The sequence below is a fragment of the Cydia amplana genome, chromosome 5 (assembly GCF_948474715.1).
Source record: "Cydia amplana chromosome 5, ilCydAmpl1.1, whole genome shotgun sequence".
Lineage (NCBI taxonomy): Eukaryota > Metazoa > Arthropoda > Insecta > Lepidoptera > Tortricidae > Cydia > Cydia amplana.
In genome coordinates this window covers 870,124-893,819 of record NC_086073.1, presented here as the reverse complement: position 1 = coordinate 893,819, position 23,696 = coordinate 870,124, and the positions used below count along the sequence as shown (strand labels likewise).

The following is a 23,696-nucleotide window of genomic DNA, read 5'->3' as shown; positions in this document are numbered from 1 at the left end:
AGATTATTCCTAAGTTGAACTTCTCTTCGCTTTTGCTCGGTCAATTATAATAATGTATTTATCTCCAGCCTCCGTCTGCTACTGGATTTTTCTTATTTTTCTGGACCCAAAAGTTAAGATCACTGGCGATACAAGTGCCCATCATTTTGATACTGCGGAAAACTAGGTTTAGACCGTTTTGGGCGATGTATCTTACCTTATCTTATTATCATCATCTTCCTCGTGTTGTCCCGGCATTTTTCCACGGCTCATGGGAGCCTGGGGTCCGCTTGGCAACTAATCCCAGTAATTGGCGTGGGCACTAGTTTTTACGAAAGCGACTGCCATCTGACCTTCCAACCCAGAGGGTAAACTAGGCCCGTATTGGGATTAGTCCAGTTTCCTCACGATGTTTTCCTTCACCGAAAAGCGACTGGTAAATATCAAATGATATTTCGTACATAAGTTCCGAAAAACTCATTGGTACGAGCCGGGGTTCGAACCCGCGACCTCCGGATTGCAAGTCGCACCTTATCTTATTATATTAAGGAGTTTCGAGGGCCCTTGCAGATCCACTTTAACCCATAGACATTTTTTGTGCAATCGCCCCCTCAATAGCAACCTTTTGCTCAGGAGCTTTTTCGACCACCCCCATAATATTTGTCGGCTGATGGAGCTCATCAAGGATTATTCCCACCACTAGTTTTAACTAGTGGGAATAACCCGAGCTCAAGGGCAGCGCTATGTATTCCTTCGGTGCCAGATAGCCGGCTCCAAAGTCCATCATTCTTCATTACAGCAATGACGAATTTATAAGTATACGGTAGGATCATTGACCCGGCGCCGAATAGGATAATTTCAATAATGTTACCTATACTTATTTTCATTTCATACACCTGTTTATACATTTTTATTCCCGCAATGACATAATGTTTTATGTAAACGTACTTTTATACCTAGACTAGACTTTTTATACCGAGTTGTGGATACGGGGAGGAGTTAAAATAAAACACACGGCTATTTTTATTTATTTTATTAGTAAGAATGCACATTGCACAGCTTATGACCTAAAAATAACACCACTGACATTTGCAATATTTATTCAGGCAAAATTCAGTTCAGAACGAAATATCCGACATGAGAACCAAAATCTAATACAGGGTGCCCGAGTAGGTCAACGTGGTATGGTACGATGAACGGAAGTCTATCACAAATAACTATACTCTAATAAAAATAGGCGAGTGGAAACATCCCTAGTTATATAATGTACGTCAATAATTATGCTATTGTTGGTATACCTATAATAATTATTAATAATTGAGTCGTTAGCGTGAAAGGGGCTAAATCCGGTTCGCTTGCAGCGCCACCTATCGTTGCCCTCAGGAACTACAACGGCTGAAAGCTTCACATCAAGCAACATACGCAAAACTCACGCCTCTAGGTGGCGGTAGTAGCCAACGATTTAGACCGTGTCCACACTAACCAATACGCTTTCAAATCCAACCAGTATCTCGCTTCTTAAGTTACGCGCTTAAAATAAAAATGAACACCGCAAAATGGATTTAGAATTTAAAAATTCATTGTTTCTCGACCTTAAATACTTCATTTACTATGACTACATAATGAGGTGTTTAAGGTCAACGGGAACATTTTTTGTTAAATATTTCGCCCCTGCTTTTGAACTTACAAATCGAAATATGTAAACGCATGTTCCATCGTAAATCCGAACACGTTGTAAAATACCCAGCAGTGGCCAAGTACTGGTGGGTATTGAAATGATGTTCAGACAAAGAAATAAAAACAAAAAAAGGAACCCTCACATAGAACACTTGGTGGTCGAGAACTATCACTAACTACTTTATGTTCTTATTTATTTAAAAAAAATTAATTATGACATATTAATATCAAGCGACGTCCAATTTGACGCTCTTAAACATAGATATATTATATTAAACGGAAGACTAATTCGCAAAAGCAATAACATCAAATTAACTCACGAAACTCCAAAGATCTTTGGAATCAGCAATGAAAAGAAAAGAAAAACTAGTGCTTTTGTACATGCACATGAAAATAAGAACACTAAAGTTGTGAAGTTCAAATGGACCACTAAATATTTAATGTCGTTCCAAATAATAGTTCCCGTACAAGAACACAAAGTTAATATCCCATGGCCCGAGACAAGAACCACGAAATATCAAGTCCGTGTTCCGAACACTGGACGCGATTGGTATATTTCTACACGAAAACTGCGAAGGCTTGAAACCATGTCCTCCTGATGAACAATCTAAAAGACCTCGTAGTTCATTGAAATATCGCTAATGGCGCCCAGTTTCGGGTAAGCGGACGTAATTCAACCGTTCAAATTTGATGTTATGCATAGTACTTGCCTTCAAACGTATGAACCACGGGCGCGAACTAATATACCGAAGCTAAACGATCATGCATACAATAGAAATCCTTGCCTTTAGAAATTTCTCACTGCCGTGTGATCTTGTATCCTAGATGGTTTAAACTCCGCTCTGAATTTTTGTCAAATCTGAACCCACTTTGTCGTCCAAGCTCCTTAAAAGCCCATGATTTTAGAAGCGATTATACTCATTGCGTTTAAAAGTCAAATACATTTAGCGTGCTCGTAACACTATGGCACATTTACCATTGAACTTAACTAATCTTACAACTATTGCATTATATATTGTTTATCTTTATATCTCGACTATACCGTGAGCTATGAGATGTATATCTATCACACAGTTAATATGAATCTTTGGCTATATTCCGTGATGTGTTCTTAAAACTAAAGTCGTGTCGAAGTACTTTGGAAATATAAGTGCTTATCGATTTTATAATTTAAATTGGACTATTTCTAAATAATTCATTTATTTCGTCAGAATATGGTTTGAAGATGAAAATGGAATGTTGATCCTCAAAAGAGGAGAAATACTTTCTTTCGATCTTCAATCCATCTTCTAAGGTAGACTTACATAGCTAGAATCGGAATGTGACGTCAGTGGAATCCAACACGACTCATACCGATTAGAGTACCCCATCAAATACAACCATCTTAATGTTAAGTTTACATTATTGATCAGAATCTGTGATCATCCTCTAACTAAACCGTTACTACGCAATGCTGCATATTTAATAAACATGCCAGTTTGTGACCGAATTCATTGGGTCTTTCTAAGATGATAACATTTAGAACATCTTACGTTATACATATTTGTTTGCCCTATCCTAATTCCCGAGAGATTTTGTGCTTCGTTCCTAAACTTGTCATTTCCACCCAGATTTAAACTTTGTTTCAGCATAGTCAAATTTCAATAACTGATAACTAATCTTAATTTCACAAATCCGTAGTATCCTTTCTGTGTGTTAAATGGACCAGTGTGCGATGTTGTTAAACCACACAAAAAGGACACACTGAATGTGAATGTTTTTCTTCAAAAATATTTTTATGTCGCAACCTTCCCTTTTAATTTTACAACAGGAAATATTGGAATTACTTAATTGGAAGACGGAGATTTTAAAACTTGTATCTTCTTTTAAACCTTTTTCTCAATTGAAAACATCTTGTGTATTTTCCCGATATTGTTAAGCGCTTCTCAAATACAACCTTGTAGATACCAAGTAAGTAGCATTTGCTATTTGCAGTAAGTTCATCAATTTCTGGTGAAGATGACGGAGATTAGACGTGTCATTCGACGCTAGATATTTGCCAAGTCTGATTTAGGAGTCACACGTCTAATTTCCCACAGCAACAGACAGAATACTGATTTGAACTACAATTAACTGACCATCTGTAGATCTTATGTCTTTGTAATAAGATTAACGATTCGTCAGCCAACTGTGTAGACGATGGAACTTTATATTTCATAGATAAACAGAATAAGTGGATTGGAAAAGCTGCTGTATATTTGACACCTTTGTCATCTAACTGATTCATAATGTTCATTCAACAATTACCTATTTATTATTAAAAATATAAGTTGACCGTCATACTTCTGAGATACTTGTTTACTTTAAATCTCCTTTCCTCTCTCGAAATTCTGAACAGAAAGTTTATGATTTCTCTAAGTCCATTGTTATCTCCGTCTCGGACACAGTTATAGTTTTTTAATGAGAAACCAAACCAAATTTTTGCTTAATTTTCCAACTTTGCTCACCTTCTTTTCTAAATCAAATCTCTTTTATACCCCGACAGGAAAACTGGGTGTTTCATACAATGCCAAGACCCCTTTTAATGTATTTGAATTTCTTAAATCTTACAGGATGAACTGGTTTGGAAATGGGAATGAGTAACAAACCAGCAACATCCTTAACTGACTATATCTTTCACTACTGAAATCTGATCATAATTAGTAAACTTCTATCTGTATACATACTGTTAAGATTCATCAAGCCTTAAAGATTCTAGTTGTGTAGTTAAGAGCTTGGCTCTGTTGTTAACTTTAATCCTAGCAGCTAGATCCTTTAGGTTTAGATTAATACTCAAATGTAACTTGCCAGAATCGACTTTTGTAAACACCTCGCCACTGATTTCTGTAACCAACCCTACTTTTTGCTATTTCAGTATTTCTCTCCCATCTAAAATGACAATTCAATTGTTTAATGACTACCCAATCATTATGCGTACCTTTATTGATAGATCTGTTGGAAAAGTTGTCACCATCAAATTGTAATTCTAGAATAGTATAGTCGGACCAAGCTAACTCTGCACCCATATTTTCATTTGAAAGTGTATAATTGTTTAAACCTTCTTCTTCTTCAGGCCTTATTTCCATCTTTATTTGGGGCCAGCTCTTCTAATCTTTAGTCTCCAGACTGGTCTTTTCTGGGTCGTCTCTGGGTCCGTATTGGAGTTTTTGAGATCTTTCTTTATGACGGACGTAGGACGTCCATCTAAATCTAGATCTCCCTAAACCGAATATTTTCCTAGAAATACGCATTTGCTGATACTTGCTAAGTTTTAGTGGAGTAAGCTCAGTCCGACTCTGAGCATGAAAAATGAACTGATAAACTGTTTCGATTCGTGTGAACTTACATTCCTGTCGGACTCCGCTGACGCCGCAGGGGAGTTTAGTTCTCCTTCTCGTTCTGGATGAGGTGGTTGAGGTTCTCGATCTTGATTTCGTGGATGTGGCGGCCCGAGAACTGGACGTAGTCGGCCGGTGGCTCCACGGAGCGTTTGCGGACTGGAATCACAAAACAGATACAGTACAGAAATCAATCTACATACAAAGTGCGCTCGAGCAACGCACACATAGACACTGCTCACGGACACGATATCTCGGACCGGTTGGGACCAGTGCGAGCGCGAGTGCCGTCCGCTTGAGAGACGCGTCTGTTAACTTTTTTGTGCAATAATGGAGAAACAAAAATAAAGTTATTACAACTGTTCAGTGGACGGTTGTTTAAATTCAACATTAAACGGTGAATTGTCGTTTTTTAAGCTACCAGTGGTTTACGAGAGGTAAGTTGGTATCTGCTTGTATTTCGATGGTTCGTTTTAACGTTAAACAGACAGTTAGGTAGGTAGGTAAGCACCCCGCCCGGCCACTACTAGATACGAGTGCCACTACCACGATAGTTTTTTGTGCATAAGTCATAGTTGACAACCCTAGAGCGACCGCCGAGCGTAGGTATGAAAAGTGAAGTACATACATGTGATTGACTTCTGTACTGTATCTGTTTTGTGCTGGAATGTTACAATGATTGGTTTAGAACTTGAACTTTTGACTGTATTCATTTTAAGACATTTCTATACATATGTAAATAGATACACCTAGTTTTCCGTCTGGGCTCGCCCTGCGGGAGTTCAGCCCTTAAACTTAAGACGATTGGAAGGCCCAATGCCCTTGAGCGTCAGGGCGGAGCTAAGCGCTCTGTACCCGCACCACCCGCTTACCCCGCTCGCTGCGATCGTACGTGAATTTTGTATCGCTGCACCGCCACGAGGTTCAAAGAATAAGATACAGCCCAGAGGCGTGCAGTTGGCGCTATACTCGTATACCTTTTGTTTGCAGCCGTGCGATTGCCAAGTCATTATATGTATTACAAATTAAAGATAAATATTTTATAGTTTTAACACCCCCTGGCACTGATTAAAATAACCGACTTGGTTTCACATTACATCTCAAAACATTTTTGTAGTAGAAGCGTTGCGAGACTTGCACCTTTTTACATGTAATGTTTTTGATGGGATCTCATCTCTTTTTGTAGACAGTCCTTCTTTTCGGGTACTCATACTATGTATACACATATCATAAAGAAACACATCTTTATTCATACTCACATCGTACATCGTAGTGTACCTTTACTTTACTACCTACTATTTGTAGGAACTGCAACAGTAACTTTGTAATAGCAAATATTTATATGGGATTACAAACTTACTTATGCAGTTCTTAGATCTTTAAAACGTGACTGATATTGCAATATTTTTAGGTTTTAAAATTAAATTTAAAAACTACTTATATTTAAAATTTGAAGCTTGTGGATATACTAGAAGTACCTTAGAATTATGATGATCGTAGATGAGTGAGTGAGTGAGTGAGTGTGTCAGTGTCGAAAATAAGGAACTTTGACGTACAATAATTCTTAAACTACTAGTTCAAATTGAATGTTTTTTAAGAATATATCTTAAGCATGTTTAGCCCTATATATTACTGAAAATTCAGGGTTTTAGCTTCAGCCAGCACAAAATTACAGGACGTCGAAAATGGCCTGAATCGCTTCGAGAAAAGGATGGTACGGCCTCTTTTTTTGCTCGACTTGGCGGGGGCACTGCCGTGCCCCCAGATTTACTTAATAAACTAACATCATTTTAATGGGTAACAATCCTAAAAATGTAATGGTTTCTGAATCAAACTATATAGTATATACCTACAACATAAATTGCCAATGTTGATAAATTTTTTTTAGAAATTGAACTTTATTAATAACGTTAAATTTTAATGGCAATATGTCGGCGCATGTTCGAAAACATTTTTTATATATTTCAAATGAAGCTTTCTCAAACATAAGTGGAAATATTGTCATTACGTTCGTAATAATAGGCTGCGAAACACCGTGTTGCGCGCGCTAAAGCGCGTCACAAGCAAATCAACATTCTGCAGTTATTTAATCTTTGGCCACAATTACTCCAATTTTATTGCACCTCTGCTCAGAACAAGCATGCAGAATACAAGGAAGGCACGGAGCGACGAGCGACACAGCCTCCTCGTCTCAAAGCTAGCACACGACTGCCGGCCACGCCTTTTTCGAGCTACATACGCACAAAATGTTGAAAAATATTCGATTTCTTAAAAAAAAATATATTTATTAACATTATTCTACGTTGCATTTGTAGTATCTGTTAAAACAATTATTCTAGTTTAAAAATAACTTTAATAGAATAAACCGTTTACTAGAAATAGGCAAAGTTAGACGCAAAACGGCCTGTCGTAATGTTCCTTTTTTGGAAAAACTATAAGTCATAGGGAACAAGTCAAACGTTAGAAATGTTGTACATAAAACGTAAAATCATATATATTTTTTTCATATTTTTTTGTTGAACCGTTAAGAAGATATAGACTCTATAATGTTAAGAGTTTTCGGCCAAAAACGGCGTCTAGCGCCAGCGAACCTCGCAAGTATCGGCCCTATACGAGAAGTTCAGCCTTCAGCCTGACCCATTGGTCTTGACCAAATACTAACTCCTTCATTCATAAACGTACTACAAGCCTCAATTAGCTAATAATTGTTATCTTAATCTGTCATTCTGACTTGTATTTGTAAGGAAAGGATAAAACATAATCCCATCAAAAACATTACATGTAAAAAGGTGCGCTTTTACTACAAAAAAGTTTTGAGATGTAATGTGAAACCAAGTCGGTTATTTTAATCAGTGCCAGGGGGGTGTTAAAACCGTATCAATAAGATATCTTTAATTTGTAATGCGTATAATGACTTGGCAATTTAACTAGGCTTGTAGCGAGTTTATGAATAATGGGGAGGAACTCGTCTTTGATAGGTAAAGTGAGGCGGTGGTGTTATTTGAGCAGGGGAGCGTGGTACGTACTGGTGGTCTCGGAGCTCTGCAGACGGTAGACGGGCTTGGCGCGAGGCTTGTAGCGAGTTTATGAATAATGGGGAGGAACTCGTCTTTGATAGGTAAAGTGAGGCGGTGGTGTTATTTGAGCAGGGGAGCGTGGTACGTACTGGTGGTCTCGGAGCTCTGCAGACGGTAGACGGGCTTGGCGCGAGGCTTGTAGCGAGTTTATGAATAATGGGGAGGAACTCGTCTTTGATAGGTAAAGTGAGGCGGTGGTGTTATTTGAGCAGGGGAGCGTGGTACGTACTGGTGGTCTCGGAGCTCTGCCAGACGGTAGACGGGCTTGGCGCGAGGCTTGTAGCGAGTTTATGAATAATGGGGAGGAACTCGTCTTTGATAGGTAAAGTGAGGCGGTGGTGTTATTTGAGCAGGGGAGCGTGGTACGTACCAGGGATGTTGCGGATGCCGATTTTTTGACATTCGCGGATGCGGATGCGGATGCGGATTTTTAAAGGCTCACATCCGCGGATGCGGATGCGGATGTCAAGATAGGTACATAAAAAACGTCAAATATTACATTTTAGTAATTTATATTTAAAAAACCGACCAAGTGCGAGTTGGACTCGCATTCCAAGGGTTCCGTACATTAAGTCCCACTCACGCTTGACTGCTAATTTCTAATAGGTTTTTTTGGCTAATTACCAAATTACCTAGCAGTCTAGCACTTACGCCGATGCTAAGACGTTCCTGTACCGAACTGTTCCACATCCGCATCCGCATTAAATCCGCATCGATTTTATGCGGATGCGGATGCGGATGCGGATGTTGAAAATAATGCGGAAGTTCCGCGGTTGCGGATGCGGATATTCGCAACATCCCTGGTACGTACTGGTGGTCTCGGAGCTCTGCAGACGGTAGACGGGCTTGGCGCGAGGCTTGTAGCGAGTTTATGAATAATGGGGAGGAACTCGTCTTTGATAGGTAAAGTGAGGCGGTGGTGTTATTTGAGCAGGGGAGCGTGGTACGTACTGGTGGTCTCGGAGCTCTGCAGACGGTAGACGGGCTTGGCGCGAGGCTTGTAGCGAGTTTATGAATAATGGGGAGGAACTCGTCTTTGATAGGTAAAGTGAGGCGGTGGTGTTATTTGAGCAGGGGAGCGTGGTACGTACTGGTGGTCTCGGAGCTCTGCAGACGGTAGACGGGCTTGGCGCGAGGCTTGTAGCGAGTTTATGAATAATGGGGAGGAACTCGTCTTTGATAGGTAAAGTGAGGCGGTGGTGTTATTTGAGCAGGGGAGCGTGGTACGTACTGGTGGTCTCGGAGCTCTGCAGACGGTAGACGGGCTTGGCGCGAGGCTTGTAGCGAGTTTATGAATAATGGGGAGGAACTCGTCTTTGATAGGTAAAGTGAGGCGGTGGTGTTATTTGAGCAGGGGAGCGTGGTACGTACTGGTGGTCTCGGAGCTCTGCAGACGGTAGACGGGCTTGCCGCGGCACAGCTCGGGCAGGGCGCGGCGCGGCAGCGCGGGCAGCAGCGCGCGCAGCGTGGAGCGCACGCGCGTCACGTCGAAGTCGCCGCCCTGCTGGATGCTCAGCACGAAGGCCTCCGGAGCGAGCACCAGCTGGGGGTCCAGCTCCATCGTGAAACAGCGGTCGGTGTCCACTATGCCTGGAAAATATTACTTTTCTTAGATTAATTAAGCGGTGGTGGCCGAGTGGATATGACGCCTGACTTTCTTGACTGTTAGATTTTTTGACTATTCCGCTTATAATTTTGTTTTTGACGATGCAAAATGCTGATTCAGCCATTAACTAGGTAGGTATAATTTATAATTTGTATATATTTTGATGATGCATGAAATTAAAAATTATTGTAAATATACAATGACATAACTACCATTAGGTAATCGCACTTTTGCATGTTCTAATTTAATTTTTATTTTATTTTATTCTCTTTATTTATTTATCATCTTAAGTTAGGTTAATTTATAATATGGATATAAAAATAAAATACAAAAACACTTACAAAAACAATACAAAATACTTATAAACATATTATAAAAAAAACCTTATTTTATTATTATTATCTTTTTTTTTTTAGTTCAGTATTAAGTAGTAATGTATTAATTTTCCAAATTGTAATGTATTAATTCTTATTTAGACATTGACGATGCAAAAGCGATCCAATGGATCCTACTTGAATAAAGTTATTTTTATCTTTATCTTTCAATCCGGAGGTCGCGGGTTCAAATCCTGGCTCGTACCAATGAGTTTTTCGGAACTTATGTACGAAATATCATTTGATATTTACCACTAGCTTTTCGGTGAAGGAAAACATCGTGAGGAAACCTGCATACATCTGCGAAGAAATTCAAAGGTGTATGTGAAGTCCCCAATCCGCATTGGGCTAGCGTGGGGACTATAGCCCGAGCCCTCTCGCGCATGAGAGGAGGCCTGTGCCCAGCAGTGGGACGTATAAAGGCTGAATTATTTTAGATTTGCTTCAGAGTCCGATCAATTATACAAGCGATAGAACACACTTAAGCATATGAAAAGCTCTCCTGATATGAGGCCTCTCGGTAGACCTTTATTAGGAGCTTCCGAAGGTCTTGGGCCCGCTGCATCGGTTCGCTTATTAAGACACCTTTACCTTTGGGTATTAAAGCTCTATCCTCTCGCTTCTCGGCCTTTGGACTCGCGAACAAGCGGACCTTGCTCGATCGCTTCGAGATTTGGACCTTCGGCGTTCACAGGATTTCAAAGGTCACCACACCACTGGGCGCTTTTTAAAAAACTTTTACCAACTTTACCAAGAGGAAATATTAGTGGTAATTTTTCCATACTAAACTTCTCGAAATTTTTCCCAAAGAAGGAAGAATGGATAGAAATACAGAGAAATGAAGGAAGAACAGAAAGACAGATTATAAAAAAAAAAATATATATATATTATTAGTGTCAAAAAACAAGTTACTAAGTGGGTTTTGAAGTCCCTGACTTCTGACCTAGATAAAGACCTGTGTTACAGAAGTCAGTGTCCTCTCCTAGACAATAGAAACTATATAAGGAACATCGAACCTAGTATGACTTATTTACTACATTTCCCATTTTGTTTTTGATTTTATATTTAAAGCAATTAATTATAGGGCTTGTTTTGATGCCAGAAAACAATGCCATTCTAATATGAGTGCACAGCAATTACATTATATATATATATATATATATATATATATATATATATTATACATATATATATATATATATATATATAGATATATTGTGTGTGTGTGTGTGTGTGTGTGTGTGTGTATGTGTGTGTGAGTATTCTAATGTAGGATGCTTTCAGTTTATGATCATAAAGTTAGGAGCTACCAGTGAAGTTAGCGCCAAAGTCGTGAATGAAGCTGGTCTGCCGTCCATTATCGAACACGGTGATCTTCTCCACCTCGTCGCCGATGTCCAGCTCCTCGCGCAGGAAGTTGGCGACCTCGTTGGCGGTTGAGTCGTCGGGCGCGAATACTTGCACGTCCGGGTCCGGGGAGGACGACCAGCGGATCGGGAGCATGCGGTAGTTCTGCTCGATCAGGGCCGACTCCGGCAACTGGAAATTTATTTTTCACCTCAGCAGCTCGAACAAGGGTACTTTGCTACTTAAAAACAGTGAGCAAAATCGCATTTTGCTCACTGAGTGAGACAAAATGAGCGAAATGCGATTTTGCTCACTGTTTTTAAGTAGCAAAGTACCCTTGTTCGAGATGCTGAGGTGAAAATTTAATTGTTGGTATATCTTAAGAAAACATGAGTGAATAGAGGTAAGTGATGAAGAAGGAATACATTTTTCGGGTTCTCTAATATGTTCTCACTGCTGAGGTGAAAAGTTTTGTGAACTACACGAGATCAAAGTTATTTACATCTCGTGCGCTTTTGAGTCCCTTACTACGCTCAAGATTCTAAATTAGATTCACTCGCTACGCTCGTGAATCTATTATAGAATCTTTCGCTTGCACGGGACTCAAAATAAGCACTCGAAGAAATATCAAACTTTGATCTCTTGTTGTACAAATAACTATACTTTTACCAAAATTGTTGTTTCATCCGATCCGTAAATTTATTTATCCGATCGCTCTCTAAACTTGTGTCACATATATTGTAACTAGCCCTAGCACAGGCCCCGGTCTTTTTGGGCTGTTACTGCACACTATGTCTTTAAACGCTGGCTTCAATTAAAATGTATAATTAGATATAGTGAAAAGTTTGCTGTACATATTTAATGAATAAACGAAATACTATACTATTACTATTATCAATTCCAGTCAGTGTGCATCAACATCATTACCATGGTCGTTCCGATAATCTTTTAAATATTTGCTCCTATTATATATGTACATACCTACAATCCAATATTTTTCCTATAAGTAGTGGTTTCTAATATGTGGTTTGTCATTTTGTATTATAATATTTGATTTCGAACCGTAATCCTATCTGTGTAAAAGCGTTTTTATTACATGAATGCCGGCAAATAAGTATATTATCACTCGTAAAGGGATACAATTAAGTATTTTACTATTTTTCAATTATTACGACTATTTATTAATATTCTTTACGACTGTTTGTATTTTACCTCGTTTATAAACAGCTTGCGATACTGTCGATATATTTCACATGCACGATTTCCTGTTTATATTACCTACTATTCTTGGTTTGTAGATAGGTACTAAACTGTTCGACTTTGGTATGACCTCGTCTGGCTGTCTGGATACGACGGATTGCAGATTTTATTATGTACAAGGTACTACAGGTACATTTAGAAGGAATCTTAAAGCATGTTCTCAAATGCTATTTCAATGTTAGTAATAACTATATACGAAATGTTTACTTTAGATAATTAAGGTACACACTAATATAGATACAATATGTAATTATGTGCATTTTGATTATACTTAGAACACATAAAATTGGACAATACTTTAAATAACAAGAACAATAATCAAGGTTCGTTAATTAGAAATATCCATTATGTTATATATGTAGTAGTAAGCAGCTTATTGTACCTACACTATGCGATCTCTTTCAGCTTTCTCGAAATTGATAAGCCAGTATGAAAGGTCGTTGCTACCTCTATCGGCATCTGTATTGTTGTTTAAACGTACCTGCTTGGTATCAATAGGGATGGAGCAGAAGCCCTGGTAGCGCGGCTGCGCCTGCAGGTAGCGCCTGAACAGGTACATCCCTGAGTAGATCCCACCACGGAGTAATCACCATCAGCCCCACACTCACGGTGTCCCAGCGCGTGTTCAATACTACCTCTATCTGTATCTATAGTGTTGTTTACACGTAGGTACGTGCTTAGTAGCAATAAGGATGGAGCAGAAGCCCTGGTAGCACGGCTGCGGCTGCAGGCAGCACCGGAACAGGTACATCCCCGAGTATACCCCACCACGGAGTTATTACCATCAGCCCCACGCTCACGTTGTCCCAGCGCGAGTTCAATACTACCTCTATCTGTATCTATAGTGTTGTTTACACGTAGGTACGTGCTTAGTAGCAATAAGGATGGAGCAGAAGCCCTGGTAGCACGGCTGCGGCTGCAGGCAGCACCGGAACAGGTACATCCCCGAGTATACCCCACCACGGAGTTATTACCATCAGCCCCACGCTCACGTTGTCCCAGCGCGAGTTCAATACTACCTCTATCTGTATCTATAGTGTTGTTTACACGTAGGTACGTGCTTAGTAGCAATAAGGATGGAGCAGAAGCCCTGGTAGCACGGCTGCGGCTGCAGGCAGCACCGGAACAGGTACATCCCCGAGTATACCCCACCACGGAGTTATTACCATCAGCCCCACACTCACGGTGTCCCAGCGCGTGTTCAATACTACCTCTATCTGTATCTATAGTGTTGTTTACACGTACCTGCTTGGTATCAATAGGGATGGAGCAGAAGCCCTGGTAGCGCGGCTGCGGCTGCAGGCAGCGCCTGAACCGGTACATCCCCGAGTATACCCCACCACGGAGTTATTACCATCAGCCCCACGCTCACGTTGTCCCAGCGCGAGTTCAATACTACCTCTATCTGGATCTATAGTGTTGTTTACACGTACCTGCTTGGTATCAATAGGGATGGAGTAGAAGCCCTGGTAGCGCGGCTGCGGCTGCAGGCAGCGCCGGAACAGGTACATTCCCGAGTAGATCCCACCACGGAGCTATTACCATCAGCCCCACGCTCACGGTGTCCCAGCGCGAGTTGTATACTACCTCTATCTGTATCTATAGTGATGTTAAACGTACCTGCTTGGTATCAATAGGGATGGAGCAGAAGCCCTGGTAGCGCGGCTGCGGCTGCAGGCAGCGCCGGAACAGGTACATCCCCGAGTAGATCCCCACCACGGACAGGAGGATCACCAGCAGCCCCACGCTCACGCCGCCGCATGGCGTCGGCTTAGGGGTGTAGGTCTCCACCTTCTCCTGTAAAATATAAATAAATTCATTTATTTGCGACCAACTAGGATCAACTAACTAGGATTATATAACATTTAATTAAAACTATTTTTTAGCGTTTTGAACACACGTTAAATCATATTTATAGCGGGTCTATCATAGAATCTAATACATTTAAACGAGCAATTCTTGTTTATTTATTTATTTATTTATATATATATTTCGGGGATCTCGGAAATGGCTCTAACGATTTCGATGAAATTTGCTATAAGGGTTTTCGGGGGCGAAAAATCGATCTAGCTAGGTCTTATCTCTGGGAAAACGCGCATTTTCGAGTTTTTATATGTTTTCCGAGCGAAGCTCGGTCACCCAGATATTAGTATATTATGTTATATTACTGGGGTGTATCGCCATGTCGACGTTTAGTGCCTAATTACCTATTTTATATGAGGTCCATTTTAAATTGGCTAATAATAATGAATAAATTTAATTCCCTACACACCCAAGTCAAAGAAGGAGTCCAAGACTAAATTAAACAGAACTCTGTCGTTTTAATGTCATCGTGTTTAACCTTTGTTTAACTGTTTACTCGACGGTGTTTATTTATAAGTCATAATTTTTTAGAAGCTTCAGTTAACAAACAACCAGAACATGCAATAACAAAAGGGCACACACTATGATTCCCAATTGATTAATAGTTTGGTAAACAAATACAAATCAAAGCATCCTGCGTAGTCCCTAGGTAAACGAAATGTAAAAGGTCATGGCATGACCTATATTTCGCGCAACGCCCCGGCCGGGGCCTTTGCTAGACCTAACTGCAGGTACAAAATTACTGGTTACCCCAGGGTACCATTATAGGACCATTTCTATTTCTTTTTTATTGTAAATGAAAAATGATTAATAGAAGTTTTAATTCGGAACTATTTTTAGCTTATTTACGTCTGAAATTTTTATAGGCGAATAATTCCCCTCAGCAATTTAATTTACCTACATATCAATTGAGTAGGACCATTATGCCTATATTAACTGCAATCACCAGTGGCCGGAATTGGTAGTGCCATTTCACGGGACTTCGGTGCGTAAGTTTAGTATGGATATACCTTTTCACCCCGGGATTTCATATTACCTACTTCAATTAGCTTCATGCATGTTTTTTTTATAATTATTTAAATCGTTTTAACACCGGAAAAAATTAAAATACTTTTATAAACCTTCCCATTATTTTATTAAACAATATTTAAAATGTTGAACATTTTTGAGCGGTTGAAATGCTCATAATTTTTGGCGTGAATTCGACGCGCGTGATGACGTCACGCGGCTCTTTTGCATGCAACTGACTTGGTTGGTCTTAAGCCCTTGCTACACGGTCGCCGACAAGCCCCCAGACCGCGTGGCCTTGGTCCGTCCCGGACCGTGTAGACAGTTGTTTCCAACAAAATTTCGTTTGACCTCCGGACGCCCTTGGCATGCGAGCGCGCGCCAGCGACCGCGGTCTGAGCGGTCGGTCCGGAACCGTGTAGCCGCCCGTCGCCAACCGCACTAGGCCATTTCGCTTGGAGGACGCGCCGAGTGCGCTCGTGTGGTTAATAGCCATGCCATGGGTACTCAGTAGCAATAATTCATCAAATACTTTCCTCTTCATTCTTAGAAAGTTATGTATGTCCCAGTAGCGTAGTCCAGCAAATTCATTAAGTTGAAATGACTCAACAAATGCCGTTTTCTGAGCCAGCGTTTCATTCATATACCCTTTTCTTTTTTTACAAGCTTTTTATTAACTTGCAATATACCTAATGTAAGTATGTAAATATGTTTGTACGGGTCAAATCTTGCAAGTTAAATTAGACCCACTTTCTAGTTTCCGATGGAGCTGAAAATTTGCATACATATGTCGGGTGACAATGCATTATTATGGTACCATAGAGCTGATCTGATGATGGAGACAGGAGGTGGCCATAGCAACCCTGTGATAGAACAACGCGACCTAATTGTGTTTGGGGTTTTTAGAATTGTCTCGACGAGTATTAGTTGCCTGTGGAAAGAAAAGTACAGTCAGCGATAAAAGCTTGTACCAAAAATGAAATTTTTGACAAAAACTTATTTTTTTGTCATTGCACTAGTATGAGTAGGTTATGAAATTTGGCGCACCGGCCAATAAGTTTTGCCGCCCCAGAAGTCAAGGAAGAAAAAACCTTAGGGCCATACACCACTGAGTAAGTGAGTAGGTACTAATGCCACGCCAACTTTCTGAAAGGTTACGGGCCATTTTGTGCGCTTGCAATACGTGTTGTCCGTCCGCGAGTTGAACACACTATGGTCTGCCACCGTCTAGCCAGACAACTCAGACGGACCCACATACCAAGGACAGACCAAGGTCAGACGGTTAGTAGGCTTGTCGGCGACCGTGTAGCAAGGGCTTTAACAATTTGTTGAAACGAGTGACGTCACGTGACGTTTCGACCAATGGCGTTGCGTTTCGCTCACTAGCTTCACGCGGGCAAAGTTTTGTACTTTTTATTTATTATTTTAGGCAATTAAATGATAATTTAATAACGTAAATGCATTTGTAACATGATATAACGGTAACAAACATCGTAATAAAAAATATTTCGTTTAAATATAAACTTCATGCATGAGGCCTATTAAAGACATGCCAAGAAATATTTTTGAAATCCCGAGTCTTATCCATGTTAAGTACAATGTTTGAGGTCATTCACCCCAAATGGCACTACCTATTCCGATCATTGGCAATCACCAATCAGTTAAATGAATCCAATTCATCCATGAACAATTCAAAAAAGTATCATTAAAGCAGTCAAACTCAAGTTGAATTTGACCTATGTCAATAGTTGAACGCAACAGTCAGAACTTTTGATAATTCAATTAATTTATTTAGTTACATTAAAAGGCTTATAGGGCCAGTTGCACCGACCACAATTGAGGAACTGATCAACATCATTCAGCAGTGGACTATGAAATTTCCCATACGATACAATTTTGCGATCGGTTTAACGATGACAGACGGTTTGGTGCAACCGACCCTTACAGACCTTACAGTAGGTCTTAGAGGATATAACCAAGTTATATTCTCCAAGCAGTAGGTACAATACAATACAACGCTTACACTAATCAAGTAAATAATAATAACGATTAATTGTAATGTAAGGAAACAAAGCAGCGGTAGTTAGTTTAGTGGGCATTTTCCGCAAATCGATAACCACGCATTGTGTGTATAAGTGCTAATTAAATAGATTACAATAAGGCGATTAATTATATATTGATGTAAGATTTTCTATGCTTTTGATGTTTGTTTGATTAATTACAAACGGTCGTAGGTATAGTTAGCAATGTACAAGTTGCAGAAAAATCTCTAAAATGCAGGAACATTCACAGAAGTTTCTGGAAATCTACACGAGAATTTAAAGCAATAACTTTCCATTTAGAAAGATTGTCGTGGGAATTTTTCAAAACAATATTAATTAGACAGGCAGAAGGAATATATAATAAAGCCTAGGTCTTGACATGTTTACATTTTTGAGAAATTTTCCAAAATTTGGGACTATTGGAAACTTCTCCTTGGTACAATGTTACGTATAGTGGAATATACCACTTAATAATTATAATTATGGACCCTCTTGGTAGCAAAAATTCAAGGGTCCTCAAACTAAACTAACTGTAGGTATACTACTTGTACTTAGACACTTAATTTAGAAAGTAAACAATGTCCGCGAATGGGAATACGTCGTCGTGGGCGCCCTGTGTCAACACGCATTGGTTTAATGGCAGTGACGGATCGTTCATAGAACTTGATTCCCACCGGCTTGACTAACTTTCAGCTAGTTAAGTACTTATAGTTAAAGGAAAGCAAAATTACTCCGGTTTCCCTACCGGTAATTTAAGAAAAGAGGGGACGACCGTTTCTAAAAACGTCCCCATTTTCCTCCCTGGATTAACATTATGGAAAATATATTTACGCGATTTGATGTAGGTATATGATTCTAACTTTTATAATAAAAAAAAATCGAAAAAAGTCAAAATGAAGCGGCATATTATCTATGGTCATACAATAAATTACATGTGTAGAAATATTTTTCACGATGTCAATATCCAGGAAGGAAGATGGGCACTACGTTTGTATGAAGAAGCGGTCCTCCACTAATTCCACTATCCTCTTAACGCTCCGCTAGTTCCGCTATTGTTGCGTAGCGTCGTTTGTAAACACAATTAAGTTAAGTAGGTAAAGTGTCAGTTTTTAACACGAGTAAGTTGAGGTGGAGTAGCATTATTATACTTAGGTGAGGGTGGGGAGGGTCGATCCCTAGGGGACACTTGGTAAACTTCATTTTTAATCAAACCAAACGAGATACATTTTTTTGCACTGGTAACACTCATTCATTCGTTTCTAACTTCACGTTCTGTCATGGCACTGTATCGGAAAAGTCAGTGGTTCAAAAATGGCGGACGGTGAAAGATTTTCTGCGTACTATATTCAATTTTCGGTAAGCTTTAACTGGATTTATTTTATAATATGAGATGGAAATGATGTTAGTGAGTGTGCTTATTTTATTTGTTGTTTATTGAACTGATGATTAACTTGGATTACATTGATATACGCGAACACACGTTTCGAGTACGGCACGTTTTATAATCTTACTATGTATGGGGAGACTTTGTCTTTTTCTTCAGGGGAGATATGATTCCGGAATCATGTCACCCCCAAAGCGATCAAGTATACATTGTAATAAATTTACTTACAAAATGATTCATAGAGCTATCATAAATATTTTCTTTTCTTTAGTAAATCATGCCGCAAAAGTACGACCAGAGAAACACTGATTTAAACTTTCAAGATTTTTGACTCATTATTGTTTATTAAAACGGGATTTAATGGCGTATAATTCAGTTTTTAATTATATAACCGACTCCGAACTCCGAAAACGGAATTATCCCCGTGGCCTTTGAAAAGACTAACTAAAGTTGACATCAACATTTTACGAACTACCCGCACATGGTCTTGTTTATCAAGTTAAACGTTTTACACACAGGGGATGTTACTCGGTCGACAAACAACACTTATAACGATATTTGGTTTTCAACCGGCGATATTTGTTTTTATGGATGAAATGCTATTTCAATGGCTTTCCGACCTTATGTACTATAGAACCGACGGTCCATAGAAAGGATTTTAGGATTATGCAGCTCAAACACCGTCCTCGAAACGTGAGCAGTAAATTTCTAAACTTATTTATTATAGTAAACAATAACGACCAGAGATGGGTAAAAAATTTAAAATTGTTGTAGGTATCTGACGCTAAAAATACCTTCATAATAACTTTAAAAAATTTAGCTTGTTACAAGAAATTTTATGTTAATAACATAGATTTTTGTTTTTTTTTAACTTTTTTTTTGGTTCAAAAATTGATTCCCTATTTTATGTTGTTTTGTGGATAATACGATTACGTTGTTTTTTAAAAGTACAAGATTATGGATTAATATGTGTTTGATATCTTCATATATTAATTTTCTGTAGATAAAGTGAATAAATTAATGTAGATACTACCCTCGAAATATGACATTGCCGCTTAAAATCTTTTTACCAAGTGTCCCCAAATCTGGAAGACTTGATCCCTTCGGCTTAGACATCTGATTACCGGAAATACAACTTCAAAGCATGGAAGATGCAATATATATATGTTTGCTGTGTATTTTACAAATTATAGATGCATTGCTAATAGCGATCAGAGTTATATAATCAATGAGAATCTGGTATGGGGAGACATGGTAAAAATCTGTTTACCATGTGTCCCAAGAACCAGGGTCACTTGATCCCCCTAGGATCAAGGCTCCCGACCAGGGGTAAACAAGTCTCCCTTACATAGGGGACACATAGTAAAAGTCAACAGTATGGGTTTTCATTAAATAATGGTCTAATTTATCGCACAAATCTGTTCTTATTCAAACTATTAATGAAGAGATAAATTCTGAATCGTATGGTCTATAAAGTTTTTCAATACTACAAATAGTTAAGAAAATGTATGCTAAAAACAAAAGGGGTGATCAACCCTCCCCAGTTTCCCCTACTTATACTTTTTGAGTAGCATAGAGTAATTATAGTCTGAATTAATATTAAGCAGACACGTCTGCAAACGATGCCATAAAGCTTAAAAATTAATTACAAATTGAAAAACAAAAATACATAATAATAATTTTGTTAATAGTTTTCTAAACAGCTCAGAAAAAAGATACCTATGTATTATTTTTTTATTAATTCATAAAATTTACACAGCATTACAGCGGACTAATACGCTATGAAATTTATAATAGACAGTATTATACAAACAAGGTACATGATACAGTCTAGAAAGGAAAAACAGAACAAAATGTCAGAAATCAAAACTAATAAAAGACAGAAGATTCACGTTTATCCATCGCCTCACAGAACTTCATACATTCTTTACACAGATCCATCCAACTACTTGCAAATACATCACATTCCGGTGCTGATGCGAGGAGCGCGTTAATATATTGTAGGGCGCGGACAAGTGGTGATTTGCCATGGGACGTAGTGCGTGTTTTAGGCACAGCTAATAGGTGACGACTACGTGGTCGAAAATTAAATTGGGCCTTAGCCATAGATGGAACGAACAGGCGTACGAGCTGTGCAACCAGTTCAGGGCAGTCCGAGTTCCCCCGTAAGACATTACATGCAGTAGTCAAAAGCGCGTAGTTACGCCTTACCTCTAAGGAATTAAATCCTAAAACGCCAAGCAGGAACTTTGATGGGTACAAATATGGATAATAACCGTGAATCTTTTTACATAAGAACCGCAGAAAGGCTTTCTGGATTTTTTCCAGAAGCAAGACGTACTTGTCCTCATGCGGGTTCCAAATGACCGATGCGGCTTCAAGTTTACTCCGGACTAACGCAGTATACACTAATTTAATAGCCCTGACGTCATCGAAGTCTTGCGTATTCCGAACTACAAACCCTAACCTCCGATAGCAATTCTTAGCCAACGCTTTCATATGCTCATGAAAGTTGAGCTGCGTGTCGAGGATGACACCCAAGTCGCGTATAGACTCGACACGACTTATGGGATCAGGACCTAGCAGATATTGAGCGAATATGGGACTATTGGCACGGCTAAAAGTCATCACGGAGCACTTTGATTTGTTGAAAAGGAGCTTGTTGTTAATGCTCCACTGATGAAGGCGATCAATATCCTCCTGCAAAGACGCGCAGTCGGATAACTGCTGCACCCCATAAATGAGCTTTAGGTCGTCAGCATATAATAAACATTTGGCATGCTTAGGGACTGCAGCCAGGTCAGTTATCATTAACCCAAAGAGAAACGGACCTAAAATCGAACCCTGACTGACTCCGGAACGTGTGTGGTAGGGTTTCGATACGAAGCATCCGTGCTGCACGTACTGCTGTCGATCGCGCAGATAACTGGCGAATAACCGGAGCAGCTTCGGTGAGAAGCCAACGCTACATAGCTTGCTCAACAGTATATCGTTATCCACGCGATCAAAAGCCTTCTTATAGTCAAAGTACAGCACGTCAACTTGTATTCCCTTATCTAAATGCTCAGAGACGGAGTCAACCAGAGTTAATAGATTCGTTTCGACAGATCGCTTAGGCCTGAAACCGTGCTGAGAATCGCAAAGGTAAGGTTTTACTTGAGAAGCGAGGAGTCTATTTACGATTGACTCAAACACTTTTGCAATTGAAGATAGAATGGCTATAGGGCGGTAATTCTCGACCTCGGACGTTTCACTCGATTTTGGGATGGGACGTACTCGTGTAATCTTCCATTGACACGGATACTCTCCAGAACTAAGAACCAAGTTGAAAATGTGAAGTAATGGCCCAGTTAGCCATTCCATACACCCCTTAATAACAAATGCAGGGATGCCATCAGGGCCAGGGGAACTACGAGGTTTTAAATGAGCTATACCAATTTTTAGATCAGCAAGGGATATCCCATATAAATTTATATAGTTTGAATTACGTGTTGGGTCGTTACGGATGATGTTTTCATAGTCGAGGAGAGGTTCAGACGGAAGAAAAACGCCTGAAAAAAAGTTTGAGAAGGCCTGGGCTGCTTCAACCCCTTCGTGCATCTTTCCCTCATGATTCACCTGCGGTTCAAATCCTCCTTTGGATTTTAGGCTGCTCACGTGTTGCCAAAATGCCCTAGGTTCAGAAGTTATCTTGCTTTGGATATGACGGACATAATTCTCATAGGCTACTGTGGTTATGTATGTATTATGTAGGTATAACCAGATAAACAACATCTCTCTTAAGTATTATTAATTTATGCATACAGCTGGTGTAGCCTTTCCCTGTCCATAAATCTTCTTATCATACCTATTACCTACAATCCAATTTGTTTTTATAGCCGACTCAGAGTTAGCAACTCAATATCATTATTTATTAGCATTTCATCGCATCGAACGAGGGTCCGACCGGCGCAAATCATATTAAGTTGATATGTGAGTATGACCCACTTGATTCCAATTAAGAGATCAGCAATAAAACTACGAGCAATCCGCAACTATACGCAAAAGGTATAGGTAACGATTCGATTTACATATATCTGCAAAAAGAAAGTACAGTATGCGCCAGCCCGGGATCGCTTTCAATCGATTTTGGCCCCTATTGTTGTCTCTCATGGTCCACGAGATCGCATAGGTACACCTATCACGCAGTACATATGCTGCTCTTTACGTCCTTAATTGTATTATTATTCCTTCCTAGCAGGTCTACAAAGAATGTCCATAATATAGGAATATAAAGAAAGGGGCAAAAATCTAAAATATTAATCAAAATACTCACCTCCTCCACTAAAATAGTTTCGTCGGGCACGGGACATTTTGTCATGTCCTTCTTTATTTGGATGAAAGCATTCGGCTTCGTTAATATAGTCATGATGAATGGCGTATATTTCCCGTTTTATAGATTTAAATAAATTCAGCAAATATTTTCTATTTGTAACTACGTATATTTCAAACCCGTCGCGCACCCAAACTGCGCGGGGGAAAAAGGAGGAAAATTCGCCCTCCCGCCCACTGCATACATCAATAACTATAATGTTGCCACAAGTAAAAATAGTCACCTAAAATCCCTTGCACACACGCGCACTGCCGCAAACACAACAAGGCAACCGAACGTAAACCGGTAAACGCTGTACATCCCTATGTAAAAAAAACTACTAATCCGTTGCGTCTATGACATTAGTCTATC

General features: G+C 39.5%; 1 protein-coding gene across 1 annotated transcript; it reads right to left on the bottom strand.

The window, feature by feature from the left end:
- Nucleotides 1-5,040: 5,040 nt before the first annotated feature.
- LOC134647795 (uncharacterized) lies at nucleotides 5,041-23,565 on the bottom strand. The gene is made up of 5 exons (XM_063502119.1): nucleotides 23,289-23,565; nucleotides 14,297-14,473; nucleotides 11,380-11,608; nucleotides 9,461-9,679; nucleotides 5,041-5,171 (listed from the first exon to the last, which is right to left on the bottom strand). Exons 1-5 carry the CDS (start codon nucleotides 23,379-23,381, stop codon nucleotides 5,056-5,058), a joined length of 834 nt encoding a protein of 277 aa, XP_063358189.1. The 5' UTR covers nucleotides 23,382-23,565; the 3' UTR covers nucleotides 5,041-5,055.
- Nucleotides 23,566-23,696: the final 131 nt, after the last annotated feature.

Bases quoted from the DNA above. Each gene is read 5' to 3' on its own strand.
- LOC134647795 (XM_063502119.1), bottom strand. From the start codon at position 23,381: ATGACTATATTAACGAAGCCGAATGCTTTCATCCAAATAAAGAAGGAC. The intron at 14,474-23,288 runs GTGAGTATTTTG...TATATTTTACAG, and splicing joins AAACTATTTTAGTGGAGGAG to GAGAAGGTGGAGACCTACAC. The intron at 11,609-14,296 runs GTACGTTTAACA...ATAAATTTCCAG, and splicing joins TCCCTATTGATACCAAGCAG to TTGCCGGAGTCGGCCCTGAT.